The sequence below is a fragment of the Aotus nancymaae genome, unplaced genomic scaffold (genome assembly GCF_030222135.1).
Source record: "Aotus nancymaae isolate 86718 unplaced genomic scaffold, 86718_ANA_hifiasm-v0.15.2.pri h1tg000030l, whole genome shotgun sequence".
Taxonomy (NCBI): Eukaryota; Metazoa; Chordata; class Mammalia; order Primates; family Aotidae; genus Aotus; species Aotus nancymaae.
The window spans coordinates 21,515,985-21,533,995 of NW_026988443.1; the positions used below are offsets into that span (position 1 = coordinate 21,515,985).

At 47.7% G+C, this 18,011-nt stretch overlaps 1 protein-coding gene across 3 annotated transcripts; it reads left to right on the forward strand.

The window, feature by feature from the left end:
- The first annotated feature begins 9,470 nt into the window (after nucleotides 1–9,470).
- On the forward strand, nucleotides 9,471–16,768 carry PDP2 (pyruvate dehydrogenase phosphatase catalytic subunit 2). 3 transcript variants are annotated; one of them, XM_012468283.2, is made up of 2 exons: nucleotides 9,471–9,512; nucleotides 14,558–16,768. In XM_012468283.2, the coding sequence occupies exon 2, from the start codon at nucleotides 14,612–14,614 to the stop codon at nucleotides 16,196–16,198; it is 1,587 nt and encodes a 528-aa protein (XP_012323706.1). In that variant the 5' UTR covers nucleotides 9,471–9,512; nucleotides 14,558–14,611; the 3' UTR covers nucleotides 16,199–16,768. The 3 variants fall into 3 exon arrangements, with proteins under 3 accessions (XP_012323706.1, XP_012323705.1, XP_012323704.1); XM_012468282.2 differs by lacking the exon at nucleotides 9,471–9,512 and adding an exon at nucleotides 10,839–10,972; XM_012468281.2 differs by lacking the exon at nucleotides 9,471–9,512 and adding an exon at nucleotides 10,839–10,948.
- The last annotated feature ends 1,243 nt before the right edge of the window (nucleotides 16,769–18,011 follow it).

Sequence of the window (18,011 nt, forward strand, 5' to 3'; positions counted from 1 at the left end):
CAAAATTAGCCAGGTGTGGTGACAGGTGCCTGTAATCCCAGCTACTTGGGAGGTTGAGGCAGGAGAATCACTTGAACTCAGAAGGCAGAGGTTGCAGTAAGCCTAGACTATGCCATTGTACACAAGCCTAGGCAACAAGAGCTAAACTTCATCTCAAAAAACAAAAAAAAAGTTGACCCAGGCGGGGTGTGGTGGCTCACACCTGTATTCCCAGCACTTTGGGAAGTCAATCACTTGATCCACTTGGGTGGATCACCTGAGTCCAGGAGATCGAGACCAGCCTGGCCAACATGGTGAAACTCCATCTCTACTAAAAATACAAAAATTAGCCGGGTGTGTTGGCGTGCACCTGTAGTCTCAACTACTTGGGAGGCTGAGGCAGGAGAAGCTTGAACCCAGGAGGCAGTGGGTGCAGTGAGCTGAAATTGCACCACTGCACTCCAGTCTGGGGTGACAGAGTGAAACTCTGTCTCAAAAAATATATTTTTTTAAATAAAATAAAGTTGACCCAGTCTTCAGCATAGCCTGTAGATGGGGGTGCCCTGATTACAGTGACAGGTCCTAGTTCTTCAGACAGAAATAGCTCTTGAGCCAAGGAAAGGAGGGCGGCTGTGCTCCAGCACCCTGCATGCTTCTCCCTGCCCCCTATTCTGCAGTGAACACACAGCTGGGGGAGGGTCTGCCCTCACAATATACATGGGAAGGGCTGTCCCCATTCAGCAGATGGAGAAACTGAGGCTCCAAATGTGGTAGAGGTCCCTTGCGAAAGTCACTCATTCGATCAATGGCAGTGCTGGGGTTCTTGTGTCTGCCTGACCCAAGGCCCAGCCTCTTAAAGTGCCACATCACATGGGGCGCTCTGTGCCAGGGGAAGCTCTTGCCTTTGGGGAAAGTGATGCAAAAAATGGCCATGGGCTGTGCACTTCCTACATGAGCCTCCAGGCTGAAGTGCCCTCGTGGTCCTCAGCAAGGAAGAAAATATACCCAGTCTGGATTCTCAGTCTTCTACAGAGAAGTGGGTTGTTTAGGTGAAGGTTTGTAGGGTTTGATTGTTGCTATTGGCTGATTAAAGAGTGCTTGGTTTTCTATGAGTGTGTTTGAAACTGAATTTCCCATGAAGGCGGTGGGGGTCAGGGGCAGGTTCAGACATACCCATACGTTGTTAGCACCCTCAAAATGAAGGCAATGCATGGATATATTTAAATCGTAGTCTTTCTTTACCAATAATTTTGCAAAGGAAAAAGAGGCCAGGCACAGTGGCTCATGCCTGTAATCCCGGCACTTGGGGAGGCCAAAGCGGGCAGGTCACCTGAGGTCAGGAGTTCAAGACCAGCCTGGCCACCATGATGAAACTCCATCTCTACAAAAATACAAAAATTACCTGGGCATGGTGGTGGGTGCCTGTAGTCCCAGCTACTCGGGAGGCTGAAGCAGGAGAATCACTTGCACCCAAGAGGCAGAGGGTGCAGTGAGCCAAGATCATGCCACTGCACTCCAGCCTGGGTACAAGAGGGAGACTCTGTATCAAAAAAAAAAAAAAAGCATAAAATAAAAAATTTAAATTAAGTTATAGTTGTTATCTAAAGGTGAATAACCAAAAACCGCAGTGTGAGGAGGGAGGTACTCACTGTCTTCCCTGGAGGAGCATGCAGGAGCTTTCTCTCTGACCTTGGAGATGCCCAAATTGGCTCCTCCAACTACTAAATGTGGGAAGCTTCCAGGAACGTGGCTTGATGGGAGTCTAGAAAATAGGACCCAGGCCCATCTCAGCCAGGAGCTTAAAGTGGGATTCTACGGAACCTGTGGAAGTCAGTTCAGGTCTCTGGACTTTATTTTACACCTTAAAGGACAGATGGGCTGGGCAAGGTGGCTCACATCTGCAATCCCAGTACTTTGGAAGGCCAAGGCAGGAGGATTGCTTGAACTCAGGAGTTTGAGACCAGCCTGGGCAACACAGTGAGTCCCATCTCTACAAAAAATAAAACTTAGCTGGGCGTGGTGGCACATGCCTGTAGTCCTAGCTACTCAGGAGGCTGAGGCAGGAGGATTGCCTGAGCCCAGGTTAAAGGCTACAGTGATGGGCCGGGCGCGGTGGCTCACGCCTGTAATCCCAGCACTTTGGGAGGCCGAGGCAGGTGGATCACGAGGTCAAGAGATCGAGACCATCCTGGTCAACATGGTGAAACCCCGTCTCTACTAAAAATACAAAAAATTAGCTGGGCATGGTCGTGCGTGCCTGTAATCCCAGCTACTCAGGAGGCTGAGGCAGGAGAATTGCCTAAACCCAGGAGGTGGAGGTTGTGGTGAGCCGAGATCGAGCCATTGCACTCCAGCCTGGGCAACAAGAGCGAAACTCCATCTCAAAAAAAAAAAAAAAGGCTACAGTGAGCTATAATTGTGCCATTGTACTCCAGCCTGGACAACAGAGTAAGACTCTGTCTTTAAAAAAAAAAATGAATAGAAGGGTGTCTTGGCCAGGCGCAGTGGCTCATGCTTGTAATCCCAGCACTTTGGGAGGCTGAGGTGGGTAGATCACAAGGTCAGGAATTTGAGACCAGCCAGACCAACATGGAGAAACCCTGTCTCTATTTTAAAAATACAAAATTAGCTGAGCATGGTGGCGCATGCCTGTAATCCTAGCAACTCAGGAGGCTGAGGCAGGAGAATCACTTGAACCTGGGAGGCAGAGGTTGCAGTAAGCCAAGATCGAGCCACTGCACTCTAGCCTGGGTGACAGAGTAAGACACCATCTCAAAAAAAAAAAAAAAAAAGAAAAGAAAAGAAAAAGAAACGTATCTCACAAAGTACATGGGTACAGCCAGACGTGACTAGTTTCTACAGCAAAGAGGAGGTTCATGGGGAAACATCTGGAATTGCTGCAATAAAACTGGATGGATTCCTTTTACTGCACAATTTTAGACCCTTGACTATGTACATGGTGCATTCTGAGTCTCTTCCAATGGTGGGCTTGAAGAGGGAAATTAAATAATAACGATAGTAGTCTGTAATTGCTGCATAATAAAGTTTACTGTGTTGTGTTCAATATAAAACCTACCCCCAAGCTATGCTTAAAGTTAACTAACTCCCTGTAAAACCTACTTCATTTATTCTCCCCACATTCTCAGCAAAGTTCCCAGGCATCTCAAGAGTCCTGTTTTTCTTGCTGACCAGCTGCAAGGTCACAGGGCACGATAACACCCAAAGAATGTACAATGTGTTTCTCAAAAGGCTTACTTTTCTAATGTAACATACATCACAAGACATATTGTTTTTCATTCTGGCTTCTGTAAACCTGTTAGCCGCTACATCATCCTGAATGTATAAAAAGCACCCCATTTTCTTTGTTCTTTGCTCAGTTTTCAGATGCGAATCCACTGAGCTGGTGCACCTCAATAAAATCCTCCTGTTTCACCCATTGGTCTCTCCGGGCTCCTGAATATTCTGCAATAGGCTGTGGCTCTTTTCTCTCAGAACATTTTGTGGGATCGTGTTCCAGGGAGCATGCTTTAGGAAAGCAGGAGGGAGATGCCCCCTCAAGAACTTTCCAGCCCTGGCCCAAGGGTTGGAGATGGGGTAGGCAGCCCTGGCCTTAAAACCCAAGCCCCTCTTTTCACCCACAAGGCCGGGACCTTTGCCCCTGCTGTTTTCTCTCCATGGAATAGAATGTTCTCTCTCAGATTCCATGAGGGTTCACTCCCTAACTTCCTTCAGATTCCTCTCGAAAGCCTTCCCTGATTTCCCATCTACAAGGGCAGCGCCTCCAGTCCTCCCTACAGGGCGGGTGCAGCTGCGCTCTGACCTCTGCCCTGCTCCCTCCTTTGCCCCAGAAAGTGGGTGTGCTGTGTCTTCTTCCCTCCCACTCCTATGTGGAGGTGTGTAATGCAGACTTTATTGAATTGTTGCTGATTGTTAAATATATGTTCTTAAAAATAAGGAAAGTAGACCAGATGCGGTGGCTCACGCCTGTGATCCCAGCACTTTCAGAGTCTGAGGTGGGAGGATTGCTTGAGCCCAGGAGTTTGAGACCAATTCCAGGCAACAGAGTAAGACTCTGTCTCTATTTAAAAAAAATAAATTGGTAGTACCGGAGTGGTGGCTCACGCTTGTAATCCCAGGAGTTCCTGGGATTGAGCCCGGGAGTTCAAAACCAGCCGTGGTAACATAGCAAAACCATGTCTCTATTAAATAAATAAATAAGTTAGTAAAAAAAAATTAATTTAAAAATATAAGAGAGTTTTGTTCTCACTTCAGAAAAAAAGAAAAAAGAAAATAAAAATAATAAAATGTAAAAATATATGAAAAGTAAATAATGAAATAAATGGAAAAATAAAGAATGTGAGATCCAGCTGGGCTGTGGTGGCGTGTACCTGTAGTCCCAGCTACTTCGGAAGCTGAGGCAAGAGGATCTATTGAGCCTATGAGCTCAAGTGCAGTGAGCTATGATTGCGACACTGCACTCCAGCCTGAGCCCAGACTGTCTCATAAAAAATAAATAAATATATAGAACTACAGTTTTATGACACATTGATAAGCATTGGTAACTGCTGGCTTATGTGTCCTACTAAACTTTTCTCTGCATATAAATAGGTGTGCACATGCGGAGGAGAAGGAGAGAGAAGAAATACAAAAATAAATCGTTGTTATTATCGAAACGCCTTCTCTCCTCTGTTGTAATCGTGTTTTTCCACTTGATGTTCTGTCCGGGCCAATTCCAACCGCGCGCCTGCGCAGGACAAGGTGGGGTCCCTGCAGCCCCCACCTGGGGGCTGACACCCTGCACTCACCCTTGTGCGCAGTCCCGGGTGCTCGCACGCTTTGCATAGAGTTGCTCACCGGCTCTCTCGGACCAGGCTTCCCCGGGAAAGGTGGGGAGGGGCTGCTAGGCACTCGCGGTTTCCTGTTGGAGATCCAAGGTCTCCCTGGGTAGCTCAGACCGACGCTTCAAGGCCTTGCCTGCTGACGCAGCCGACTGCGGTCTCCCACGGCGCGCGCCTCCTGAGCGCGAGGTCGCTGGGCAGCACCCCCTGCTGGCCGTGTCCTCTGAAGCCTCGGCCACAAGTGCGCGCTGCTTGAGCCTCTGAGGCTCCTCTCCCAGCTTCTTCTTCTTGGTCCACACACACCAGACTTCTAGGCCGTTCTACTCTCCAAACTACCTTTCTTGAAAGGATGTGAGTCATTTGCAAATTGGAATGCAAACGACAACCACAAAACCCACGCAAATGCCCTTCCATGTAGTTTTACTGAGGCTCGGAGAGAGGAAGTGACTGGCCCCTAGGGTCACACAGCAAATAGGTGGCAGAGCTGGGCCTCACTCCTGAGACCCACAGGGTGATGGAAAATTCTCTCTCCTCTCCGTCCTCCTCCTCCTCCTCCCCCCCTTCTCCTCCCCTCTCTCCTCCTCTTCCTCCCCCTCTCCTTCTCGTCCTCCCCCTCTCATCCTCCTCCCCCCTCTCCTCCTCCTCCACCTTCTTCTTCCCCTTCTCCTTCTCCTTCTCCTTCTTCATTTGTTGGTCTGTCTCTGTTGCCCAGGCTGGTCTCAAATTCTTGGCCTCAAGGGATACACCTTCCTTGGCCTCCCAAAGCACTGTGACTACAGGCATGAGCCAGCACCCCGACCAAGGTGATGGAAAATTATGAGCCTACCCCTGAATAAGGCCTGATTGGGGATGAGTGTGGGTTGGTGGTGGCAAAGAGTGATTGTTTTGCCCCTAGGGCACAGATCACTGCAATCTTGGGTGCAGCTGCTCTTTCTGGTGAGTGAAAGGAATTATCCCTATTTGGAAAAGAGACTGAAAAACACAGGTCATATTTCCCCCAGAGGGTCTGCCTATCCTCCTCTACAGGAGAGCAAGCTTTAGCATTGGCTTTAGCTTGAGGAGCTTAAAACAACAATTTTAAGGCTTCCTGACAACCTAGTAAGCCTGTTGGTGCTGTTACTTGAGAGATTTGAATAAAGGGCTGAAGAAGGACTTGTATTTTTCAAAAATTCTCAACTCTTTTTCACTGGCACAGCCTCAAGACTTGCTAAACCGTCCCTGAGCTAGCTGCCCCACAGGGAGGGGTGGCCATTCCCTCTGAAGGAAAGGGGCTCTGGGGGTGTGTTTGTGTGGGCCCACATGTGTGGGCCCACATGTGTGGTTAATTTGGGAGGAGACAGTGCCAAGAAAAGTCACCTGGTCGGCTAAAAGATGGTGAAGTTAAGTCACTTGATTTGGGATGGCACAGGTCTCTGAGAGAATTTTCTCAGGGCAAAAATATACTCAGATCAATAAGAACGCTCTTCTGGCTTTATTCAGATGCTCTGGGGAGTGAGAATGCCACAGAACTACTGCAAGGACAAGCTTTCCTGCTAACTGGCAAAGAACAAAGACACTTGAGATTTTTACAAATTATCCCAGATATCAGCGACAGAGTTTTGCTCTGTTGCCCAGGCTGGAGTGCAGTGGCACAATCTCGGCTCACTGCAGTCTCCACCTCCTGGGTTCAATTGATTCTTGTGCCTTAGCCTCCTGAGTAGTTGGGACTATAGGCATGTACCACCACACTCAGCTAATTTTTGTATTTTTGTAAAAATGGGGTTTCACCATGTTGGCGAGGCTGGTCTCAAACTCTTGGTCTCAAGTGATCTGCCTACCTTGGCCTCCCAAAGTGCTGAGATTACAGGCATGAGCCACCATGCTTGACCGGAAGCTACAGCTTTGACAGTGAGATAGAAACTGGCTGTCACCATTTCAGGTCCTCCTGACACAAGATCATCCTCAAATCCAGCTTTCCTAACATTCCATAGAAGTCTTGTCTGTAGCTAGGCACAGTGGCTTATGCCTGTAAGCCCAGCACTTTGGGAGGCCAAGGTGGGCAATCACTTGAGCTCAGAAGCTCAAGACCAGGCTGGGCAACATAGTGGGACTCTCTCTACAAAAAATACAAAAATCAGCCAGGTGTGGTGATGTTTGCCTGTAGTCCCAGTTACTTGGAAGTCTTGAGGTGGGAGGATTGCTTGAATCTGGGAGGTTGAAGCTGCAGTGAGCTGTGATTGTACCACTGCACGCCAGCCTGGGTGACAGAGCAAGACTCTGTCTCAAAAAAAAAGGAAAAAAAAAGAAATCTTGTCTGCATCGGTGAAGAATGAGGAATTAGGGGACTTTTTTGGGATTATCCAAGAGATCCATTTCTCTACTCCAGTCTCTCACCTGGCTGGTTTTGTTTTTGAGACAGGGTCTTGCTCTGTCGTCCAGGCTGGAGTGCAGTGGTGTGATCTTGGCTCACTGCAACCTCTGCCTCCTGGGTTCAAGCGATTCTCATGCACCTGGCTGTTTTAAAAATAGTTTTACCTTTTTCCCCCTTCATGATGCAAGTTATGCTAGATCGAATAATGTATACTTACTGTAGAAAATTTGTAATGCTGACCTTTGTCTCTTTAGGATAAAAGTGAAAGAAGTAGAATTAGTGGATCAAAGCTATGCCCATTGAGTAGCCTCCATGTGCGCTCTATTAATCTGTTTTCACACTGCTCTAAAGAATACCTGAGACTGCATAATTTTTAAAGGGAAGAGGTTTAATTGACTCAGAGTTCCACATGGCTGGGGAGGCCTCAGGAAACTTACAATCATGGCAGAAGACAAAGGGAAGTAAAACACTTATTACCTGGCAGCAGGCAAGCAAGAGCACAGAGGAAACTGTCACTTATAAATGATCAGATCTCGTGAGAATTCACTCACTATCATGAGAACAGCATGGGGGAAACCGCCCCCATGATCCAGTCACCTCCCACCAGATCCCTCCCTTGTCACCTGGGAATTACAATTTGAGATGAGATTTGGGTGGGTACAAAGAGTCAAACCATATCACACTCCCTGCTAAGATGGCAATGCTCTGTTGCCAACATTATGTATTTATTTTCTTTTTAAAAATTTTTTTTTTTTTTTTAAAGACGGGGTTTCACCATGTTGGTCAGGCTGGTCTCAAACTCCCAACCTCAGGTGATCTGCCCGCCGTGGCCTCCAAAGTGCTTGGATTACAGGAGTGAGCCACTACGCCCAGCCTAACATTATGTATTTAAACCATGTTTTAATATTTACCAGCTTGACTGACAACAATCACTGATTCATTTAATTAGCATTTCTTTGGTTTTCTTTTTTTTCTTTATTATTTTGAGGCAGGTGCCTGGCCATTTCTTTGGTTTTGAGTGAGGCTGAATATTTTTACATATTTTATCTAAAAATGCCAATCAAACCACTGAGTGTGGTGGCTCACACCTGTAATCCCAGCACTTTGGGAGGCCAAGACAGGCGGATCATGAAGTCAGGAGTTCAAGACCAGCCTGGACAACATAGTGAAACCCCATCTCTACTAAAAATACAAAAATTAGCCAGGTGTGGTGGTACGTGCCTGTAGTCCCAGCTACTTGGGAGGCTGAGGTGGAAGAATTGCTTGAACCTGGGAGGCAGAGGTTGCAGTGAACTGAGATCAGACCATTGCACTCCAGCCAGGGTGACAGAGTGAGATTCCATCTCAAAAAAAAAAAAAAAAAGAAAAAGAAAAAGAAAAAAACCAATTGAACTATGCTTTCCCTTTCTGGAAGGAAAGATAAGTAATCCTTTTCCTTCGTATTTGCTTATAAGACCTTGAGACAAGGAAGCCTTGAGAGATCCGGTGAGGGACTTGGGCTGGCCATCCTATATAGGGTGACTGAACTGGTTATGGCCTTGAAATGAAAGTTCCAGTGCACACATGATCCTCCAGAGTGCATTTTTACTTTGGAAGTGGGTGTCTGTGGTAACTTAGAAAAACTCTGTGGTTTCAGACTTGGTGAAATGATCTAATTTTTCTCAGGAGAGTGGTGGGGACAGCCATCTGTGTGCCTCAGCAGTCAGCCCAGGGCCTGACACATTGTGGGCACCCATAAATGCCTGCAGATTGAGTAATTAAACACTGCCATTGTGACCCTACATGACCTATCTTTGGGGGTGGAGGGGAGGTGTGCTTTTGCATTCTCTTGCACCCTTTTTTTTTTGGAGACAGAGTCTCGCTATGTCATCCAGGCTGGAGTGCAGTGGCATGATCTCAGCTCACTGCAACCTCTGCCTCCGGGTTCAAGCAATTCTCCTGCCTCAGCCTCCTGAGTAGCTGGGATTACAGGTACGCACCATCATGCCCAGCTAATTTTTGTATTTTTAGTAGAGATGGGGTTTCACCATGTTGATCAGCCTAGTCTCGAACTCCTGATTTCATGATCCACCTGCCTCGCTCAGCTTCCCAAAATGCTGGGATTACAGGTGTGAGCCACTGCGCCTGGCTCCTGCACCCATTTATTAGAATCCTAGACCTATTTTTAGTTTGGGTCTGAAACAGTCTTCTTAATATGCAGGAAGAGAGATATTGCAAATCCTGACTTTGAACTTCCGGAAAGGGCTAAGGGTTAGTGGAACTGTAAATATATGAGGGCAAGTCTGACAGGAGCAGTTTTATTGTGATCATGTCCTTGGGTCCAGGAGGCTGGCCAGGCTTCCCAGGTAAGCCAGTGTGTCTTCCTTCTGGAAGACCACATTCTCAGGGTGCCAAGTGGCTTTTTTCTGGTTGTCTCCCATTTTTCTGTCTCCAGGGAATGACTCCATTTGACTTACTGTAGTTACAAGAGTTCTATTAAAATAATTTATAAGGAAGCAGATGATCACTGTAATGCCCCAGTGTTAGGACCAGAAGGGACTGAGGGATATTATCTGGTGTCCCAGTTCTCTGCTTCTCTCAACCTACCAGCCACCAACCATGCTGCGTTAATTGTCAGTAGCAGGCCAATATAATGGTCAGTTCAAAGCTTAATGGTTAATGGGAAACCACTGAAGACTTTAGGGCAGGACTTTGAGGGGTTTTTGGATTTGTTCTTGTTTTTGAGATGGACTCTCGCTCTGTTGCCCAGGCTGGAGTGTAGTGGTGCAATCTTGGCTCACTGAAACCTCTGCCTCCTGGGTTCGAATGATTCTCTTGCCTCAGCCTCCCTAGTAGCTGGGACTACAGGCCCACACCACCACTCCCAGCTAATTTTTGTATTTTTAGTAGATATAGGGTTTCATCATATTGACTAGGCTGGTCTCGAATTCCTGACCTCAGGTGATCCGCCCACCTTGGCCTCCCAAAGTGATGAGATTACAGGCGGGAGCCACCATGCCTGGCCTTGGAATTTGAGATTTAGAAAGATCATTCTGCCTGGCTTGATGACTCACGTCTGTAATCCCAGCACTTTGGGGAGGCTGAGGTGGGAGGATTGCTTGAGCCCAACAGTTTGAGACCAGCCTGGGCAACGTAGAAAGACCTTGTCTCTACCCCCACCACCACCAAAAAAAGTGGAGAGAGGCGTCATTCTGGCTGCTCCGCTCTATGGTTAGGACCAAGTCAAAGGTGGAGGAGGGAAAACCGGAAAACCAGGTGAGATGCTCGGACTAGGGTGGCTGCGTCATTGGATGGATGGGTGGACACCAGGGTGGGGCTCTTAGGAGAGGCTTCTGGAGCGGTTGATACCGAAATGGAGAGGAAGCAGTGGGGTGTTCTAACAACGGTGAAGAATTGGAGAGGCCGCTGGGTTCGGGGTGTGCAGAGTGTGGCGGCTGCATAGTTGGCGACCTCAGGCACGTGACTGCCTGGCCCGGTAGCCCTGCGCTCTGACACCTTCAGCACCCCGGCCCTAGTAAGGGGCGGTGTTGGCCCCTCCCGGGTCCCGCCTTTCTGCCTGCCTCTCGTCCTCTTTGGCCATTGGGCAATGTCTCTGTCCATCAAGGGCCCGCCTCCGCAATTAAGCCAACCAGGGCTGGCGGGAGGGCGCTTCCTTCTGGAGCTGGGTTCATACTAGGGGCTGCTGCCTGGGTGAAGTGCGGACCCGGTGGCTGCAGTTGTGGAGCTGTGCGCAGGCGCAGAACTGACCGGATCGAGCGGGCGGCTGTGGCCTCGCAAGCTGGTGAGAAGCGGGCGAGGGTCCGAGGTAGGGAAGGGAACGAGCAGGGGATGTGGACACCTCTTTACCTGCCAGGCCTCTCCGGCGCCTGACCCTCCCGGCCTGCGGCACCGGCTCAGGTGACGGGGCGGAGAGCTGAGGTGAGGGGGCGGGCCCGCGGCCGGAGGGACCAGCTGGGCCCACGACTACGGTCACCCCACTCACATGCGCGCGCCACGTGGGCCCGCGGGCTCGCCGACGACCCTTGGCTACCTACTGGGGCACCCCACTAGCTGCTCTGGCCCTTCGAGCACCCCTTGGAGCTCCATGTCCACACTGCGCGCCCCTGTTTTACAGGCTGGCAAGCCGGGGCTAAGAGGCACCAAGCGGGTCGCCCGGGGACACCCAGCTGGGGTACGGCCGTGCCGAAGTTCTAGGGAGATAGGGCTTGGTGGGCTCCGTGCACTTAGCGATGAGGCTGTAGTCAGAGACTTGAACTTGGGACCTGTCTGTTTTCTTTAAGGATGCAAAATGGTTTGCGTCCCAGCTGGGGCGGATCGCCCTGCACCGCTGCCTGTCTTGGCTGCAGGGCTGGAGCGTCAGACGCCCTCTGCTCCCGGACCGACCGCCCCCGTCCCGACTTCTGCGGGGTGGGGGGGTGAGGGGTCGGTTCTCAGTGCTGGGAGCTCTCGAGGTCCTGACAAATGATCTCAAGATGCCGAGGGCAGGATTCATACATGAAACCTGAGAAAAGCTCATTATAATGGGTCAAGGTGTTTTTTTTTTTTTGTCTTATTTTATTTTATTCCAAGGAAAAATACCACCAGAGGCTAGTGAAGGGACTAGGAAACTCGTCACCCCCTTGCGGAGGCAGATGTGAAGCTTTTGGAAGTCAGTTTGGCAATGAGTCTCCACCCTTTGACCTACTGACTCCTTGTTTGGGAAATCACTAGGATAAAACCTAAGTAGAGAAAAGTTTACTGCATAAGGCAGTGCAGTTTGGTGGGGTTTTGTTGTTGTTGTTGTTGTTGTTGTTTAAGAGACAGATCTGGCTCTGTCACCCAGGCTGCAGTGCAGTGGTGTGATCATAGCTCACTGCAGCCTCGAACTCAGAGAGCCCAAGCAATCCTCCCACCTCAGCCTCTTGAGTACCTGGGACTACAGGCACGTGCTACCATTCCCAGCTAATGTAAAAATTTTGGTAGAGATGGGGGCACTTGCTGTATCACTCAGGGTGGTCTCAAACTCTCTAGCCTCAAGGGATACTCTAGCCTTGGCCTCTCAAAATGCTGAGATTATAGGCATGAGCCACACTGTGCCCAGTCCAGTTTGATATTTTATATTAATAAATAGCAAGTAGGCCAAGTACAGTGGCTCACACCTGTAATCCCAGCACTTTGGGAGGCCGAGGCAGGTGGATCACCAGGTCAGGAGATCAAGACCATCCTGGCTAACACGGTGAAACCCTGTCTCTACTAAAAATACAAAAAATTAGCTGGGCGTGGTGGCAAGCACCTGTAGTCTCAGCTACTTGGGAGGCTGAGGCAGGAGAATCGCTTGGACCTGGGAGGTGGAGGTTGCAGTGAGCCGAGATTGTGCCAGTGCACTCCAGCCTGGGCAACAAGAGCAAGACTCCATCTCAAATAAAAATAAAATAAATAAACAACAAGAAAGTAGTAGAAACAACCTCTAAATCTCCAGCAGTAGAGAATGGTTAAGTAAGTTGTGATTGTTTATGCCAAAATGTAGCCATTAGATGTAAAAAAATACTCTTATCAGAAAAGCCAGATTCAAAGTTGTGGTTACAACTCTACAGAAATATGTACAGAATGACCGGGCATGGTAAGTCCCACCTGTAATTTCAGCACTTTGGGAGGCCAAGGGCAGAGGATCGCTTGAGCCCAGGAGTTTGAGACCAGCCTGGACAACACAGGGAGACCCTGTCTATTAGCTGGGCATGGTGGCACATGCCTGTAGTCCCAGCTACTTGGGAGGCTGAGGCAGGAGAATCCCTTGAGGCCAGAAGGGCAAGGCTGCAGTGAGCCACGGTCTTACCATTGCACTCTAGCCTGGGAACAGAGCCAGGCTCCATCTCAAAAAAAAAAAAAAAAAAGGAGTGGGGGGCCAGGCATGGTGGCTCACACCTGTAATCTCAGCACTTTGGGAGGCTGAGGTGGATGGATTGCTTGAATCTAGGAGTTCAAGACCAGCCTGGGTAACACGGTAAAACCCGATCTCTACAAAATATATAAAAATTAGCCAGGCATGGTGGTGCACACCTGTGGTCCCAGCTACTTGGGAGGTTGAGGCAGGAGAATCATTTGAATCTGGGAGGCGGAGGTTGCAGTGAGCTGAGATCACGTCATGCACTCCAGCCCAGACAGCAGTGCGAGACTCCTCTCAAAAAAAAAGGGGGGGAGGACAGAATGACTAGAGGGGTATGTACCTAATGATGAAAATAATAACTCCTTTTTTTTAGCAGAAGGGTCATATTTTATTAAATTCTCACAAAACCTTCTAAGACTAATATTCCCATTCTGCCAATAGATAACTGGAGTGAGTGTTACCTCATCAGCAGTGTGTCTGATGCTACACAGGATAGCATCACAGCTAGTGTGCTGTTGGGCCTCTGAAAATGTCATATTTAGCTGGTATTTGAGGACTTAGTGTGTGCCAGGTACAGGGCTAGGCACTGGAAAGCTGTTGGTGAGTAAGGCAGCTGTGGTTGCTTGAGTCACAGAGTTTATAGACTAGTGGGGAAGCATATATATATATATATACGATTTATTTTTTGGGACAGGGTCTTGCTCTGTCACCCAGGCTGGAGTGCAGTTGTGGGAGCACTGCTCACTGCAGTCTTGAGCCTTGACCTCCAGGGCTCAAGAAATCCTTTCACCTCGACCTCCAGGGCTCAAGCAATCCTTTCACCTCAGCCTTCTGAGTAAATGAGACTATAGGTGTGTGCCACTATGCCCAGCTAATTTGTAAAAAAATCTTTTTTGTAGAGAACAGGTCTTCTTACGTTGCCCAGGCTGGTCTCAGAACTCCTAGGCTCAAGTGTTCCTCCCACCTCAGCCTTTGGAGTGGCTGAGATTACAGGTATAAGCCACTATTCCTGAAGCAGATTATTTATTTATTTATTTTTGTTTTTATTTTTTTTGAGACAGGGTCTCACTCTCATCATCCAGGCTAGACTGCAGTGGCACGATCACTGCTTTCTGCAGCCTCAACTTCCTAAGCTCAGGTGATTCTCCCACCTCAGCCTCCCAAGTGGCTGTGACTGCAGGTGCACAGCACCATACCTGGCAAATTTTTTTTTTTTTTTTTTTTTTTTTTTTTTGGAAAGACAGGGTTTCGCCATGTTGCCCAGGCTAGTCTTGAACTCCTGGGCTTAAGCTATCCACCCACCTTGGCCTCCCAAAGTGCTAGGATTACAGGCATGTGCTACCATGCCTGGCCCCTGAAGCAGATATTTTAAATGAACACTTATAGTCTGCTGGTGAGAATGAGTTTAGTGTATTTTAAATAGTTTATTCTAAGTTATTTTTGTTCAGGATATGAGCAAATTAAATGTTTTCAGAGGTCAGTATTTTTAAGAAATTAAATTTGAAACTTCAACTTTTTAATTTTTAGGTTTAAAAATATCCTTTTTTGCTGAGGGAACACAATTGCTGGTATAGTATCAGAATGTCAAGTACTGTGTCCTACTGGATCTTAAATTCTACAAGGAACAGCATTGCCACATTGCAAGGGGGCAGACGCTTATACTCCAGGTGCGTCTCAAATAGGAATAAATTTAAATGGAGGCTCTTTTCCCGGGTGCCACCCACCCTAAACAGTTCCCCATGTGGTGGCTTCACTCTCTGCAAAGCCTACAGACACACATCAACAGAGGAAGATTTTCACTTGCAACTCAGCCCTGAGCAAGTAAATGAAGTGCTTCGAGCTGGTGAGTCAGCCCACAAGATTCTTGACCTTGAAAGCAGAGTTCCAAATTCAGTGTTGCAGTTTGAGAGCAACCAGCTGGCTGCAAATTCCCCAGTGGAGGACCGGCGAGGTGTAGCCTCCTGCGTGCAAACCAGTGGACTGATGTTTGGCATCTTTGATGGACATGGCGGTCATGCATGTGCCCAAGCAGTGAGTGAGAGGCTCTTCTACTACGTGGCAGTGTCCCTGATGTCCCACCAGACCCTGGAGCACATGGAGGGATCTGTGGAAAGCATGAAGCCCTTGCTGCCCATCCTGCATTGGCTCAAACACCCAGGGGACAGTATCTACAAGGATGTCACATCCGTGCATCTTGACCACCTCCGTGTCTATTGGCAGGAACTGCTTGACTTGCACATGGAAATGGGACTAAGCATTGAGGAAGCATTAATGTACTCCTTCCAGAGACTGGATTCTGACATCTCACTGGAAATCCAGGCCCCCCTGGAAGATGAGGTGACAAGGAACCTGTCACTCCAGGTTGCTTTCTCCGGGGCAACAGCTTGCATGGCTCATGTTGATGGAATTCATTTGCACGTGGCAAATGCTGGTGACTGCCGAGCCATCCTTGGTGTCCAGGAGGACAATGGCATGTGGTCTTGTCTGCCCCTTACCCGTGACCACAATGCCTGGAACCAGGCGGAGCTGTCCCGGCTAAAGAGGGAGCACCCTGAATCAGAGGACAGGACAATCATCATGGAGGACAGGCTGCTGGGTGTCCTCATGCCCTGCAGGGCCTTTGGGGATGTCCAGCTGAAGTGGAGTAAAGAGTTGCAGCGCAGCGTTCTGGAAAGGGGCTTCAACACCGAGGCCCTCAACATTTACCAGTTCACACCCTCACACTACTATACTCCACCCTACCTTACTGCTGAGCCTGAGGTCACATACCACAGGCTGAGGCCCCAGGATAAGTTCCTTGTGCTGGCGTCAGATGGCCTGTGGGACATGTTGAGCAATGAGGACGTGGTGAGGCTGGTGGTGGGGCACCTGGCTGAGGCAGATTGGCACAAGACAGACCTGGCCCAGAGACCTGCCAACTTGGGGCTCATGCAGAGCCTGCTGCTGCAGAGGAAAGCCAGCGGGCTCCACGAGGCTGACCAAAATGCAGCCACACGGCTGATCAGACATGCCATCGGGAGCAATGAGTATGGGGAGATGGAGCCAGAGCGGCTGGCAGCGATGCTGACATTGCCAGAGGACTTGGCAAGGATGTACAGGGATGATATCACTGTCACTGTGGTGTATTTTAACTCAGAATCAATTGGTGCATATTACAAGGGGGGTTAAGAATCTCCCATCCTGTTGTCAAGGTTAACATAAATGCTCTTCTAAAACATTTTCACTTACTCTTGAACTAGCTATCCAAACTTTACTATTAAAATTGTAGGCAGATTTAATTTGCTAAATAGACTAACAGGAGGAAAAAAACAAACAGCCTAGCTTTAAAAAACAGTGAAATAGCAGTGATTTCATGTCCCTGTATGTTTTGATCAAGTTTTATGTGCAGAGAGGACAGAGCATAAAGTCTACGGAATTGGCTTGGGCTCATGTAGCCCAAGTCTTTTGATGAAGATGTTAAACTGTGTCAGCCTGAGGCTTCAAAGGGTAAATTTAATCATGATTCTGAGAATAAAGAACTTCAGGATCTTCTGAGGTCTTTCCACAAAATCTGCAAATTTGATAATTCTCCTAAATTCACAATCATGGACTTCTAGACTATGAAGAGATATTTTGTTTGTTTGTCTTTTATTTAAATTACTAAGGCCTAGGTTTACAAAGCATACTACTGTACACTTTTTTATGCAATATCCTAACTTTTTTTGTGTGATTATACTTGTGAGAAATTTTGTAATACTACATTCTAGTTCTGTTTTCATTTATTTTAAAATTGAATCCTTAAACTTGCAAACACACCTACCGTAAGCATGCTTGAAATGACTTGTTTTGGTTTTCAGCTGATAGGATCTATGCCTCTGGACCAGCTGAACTTACTGGTGCAGCTTTTGGTCCCCTCTACTGAGTCCCATTCTAGAAATTTTGAGCCATGCTGGGAGGTATCTAGTCTATGCCTTAATCCCTAACCTTTCCTGTGTTGGTAAAATTTCCTCCTGGGCTGAGCCTTCAGGGATTTACAGCATTTAAGCTTTCTGATTATACCTCTCAAACATTCTTCTGTCAATTCCACACAATCCTTCTACCTCTGCTATGCTGAACCCCTCATTACCCTGCACCTCCCAACGACAAAATACTGTGTGAAAGAATCTTTCACATGTTCCTACTTCATGTGGTTGGAGGAAAGGAGAAAATGTGATTGCATATGGTACTTGTGGGGATAGATGTTTAGACAGGACAGGTTTATTTAGTGGATACTGAAGATTCAACCTCTGTCTGGAGAGGTGAAAACACAAAAGGCTTAAGGAAAAGTTTCTAACCAAGGATCTCTGAATCCTTTACTGAGAGGTGATGGGTAGGAGAAAGGAGTGAGACTTACCAAATGGGATGCTTGCCCCAATACTGTGGGATAAACCACCATTGCCACTCCTCAGGAATTAGACCATATTTAGTATAGGAGTTGGGGCAAAAATAAAAGTTTAACTTGTAATGGCTTCTGTGGGCTGCAGATTCTTTGTATTTACTTGGAAATTCAGTCATGTGGATCCGTTGTGGAGATGAATTTCATCTCATGAATTGCTGTGGCATTTAAACAACAGGAAATGTGTCCCTAAATGGAAACAACTGTAATCCCACAAAACCAACAATTTTATTTGCCTATGCTACATCAGGCAGAATTCTTCAATGAAGTTGAGCTATATTTGTTGATCCCTTTTCTCATCTTACCCCTTTATGCCATCTACTGAAAAGAAAAGCAAACAGCTAGGTTTGGCTTTCTGTTTTCTTGTCTGTGTCCCAGCTGACATTCAGTCAAATATTGGGATACTTCTAATTTGGTGGCGTTTCTCTGTACATTTTTCAGTGCAACTATTTAGTCATGTAGTTTCATCTAAGACATTCTTTTTCGAATATTTAAGCCTTGATCCTTTTATTCTGAAACCATTAATATTCCTTCTTATCACCTAGATCTTTTTTCTTTTCTTTTCTT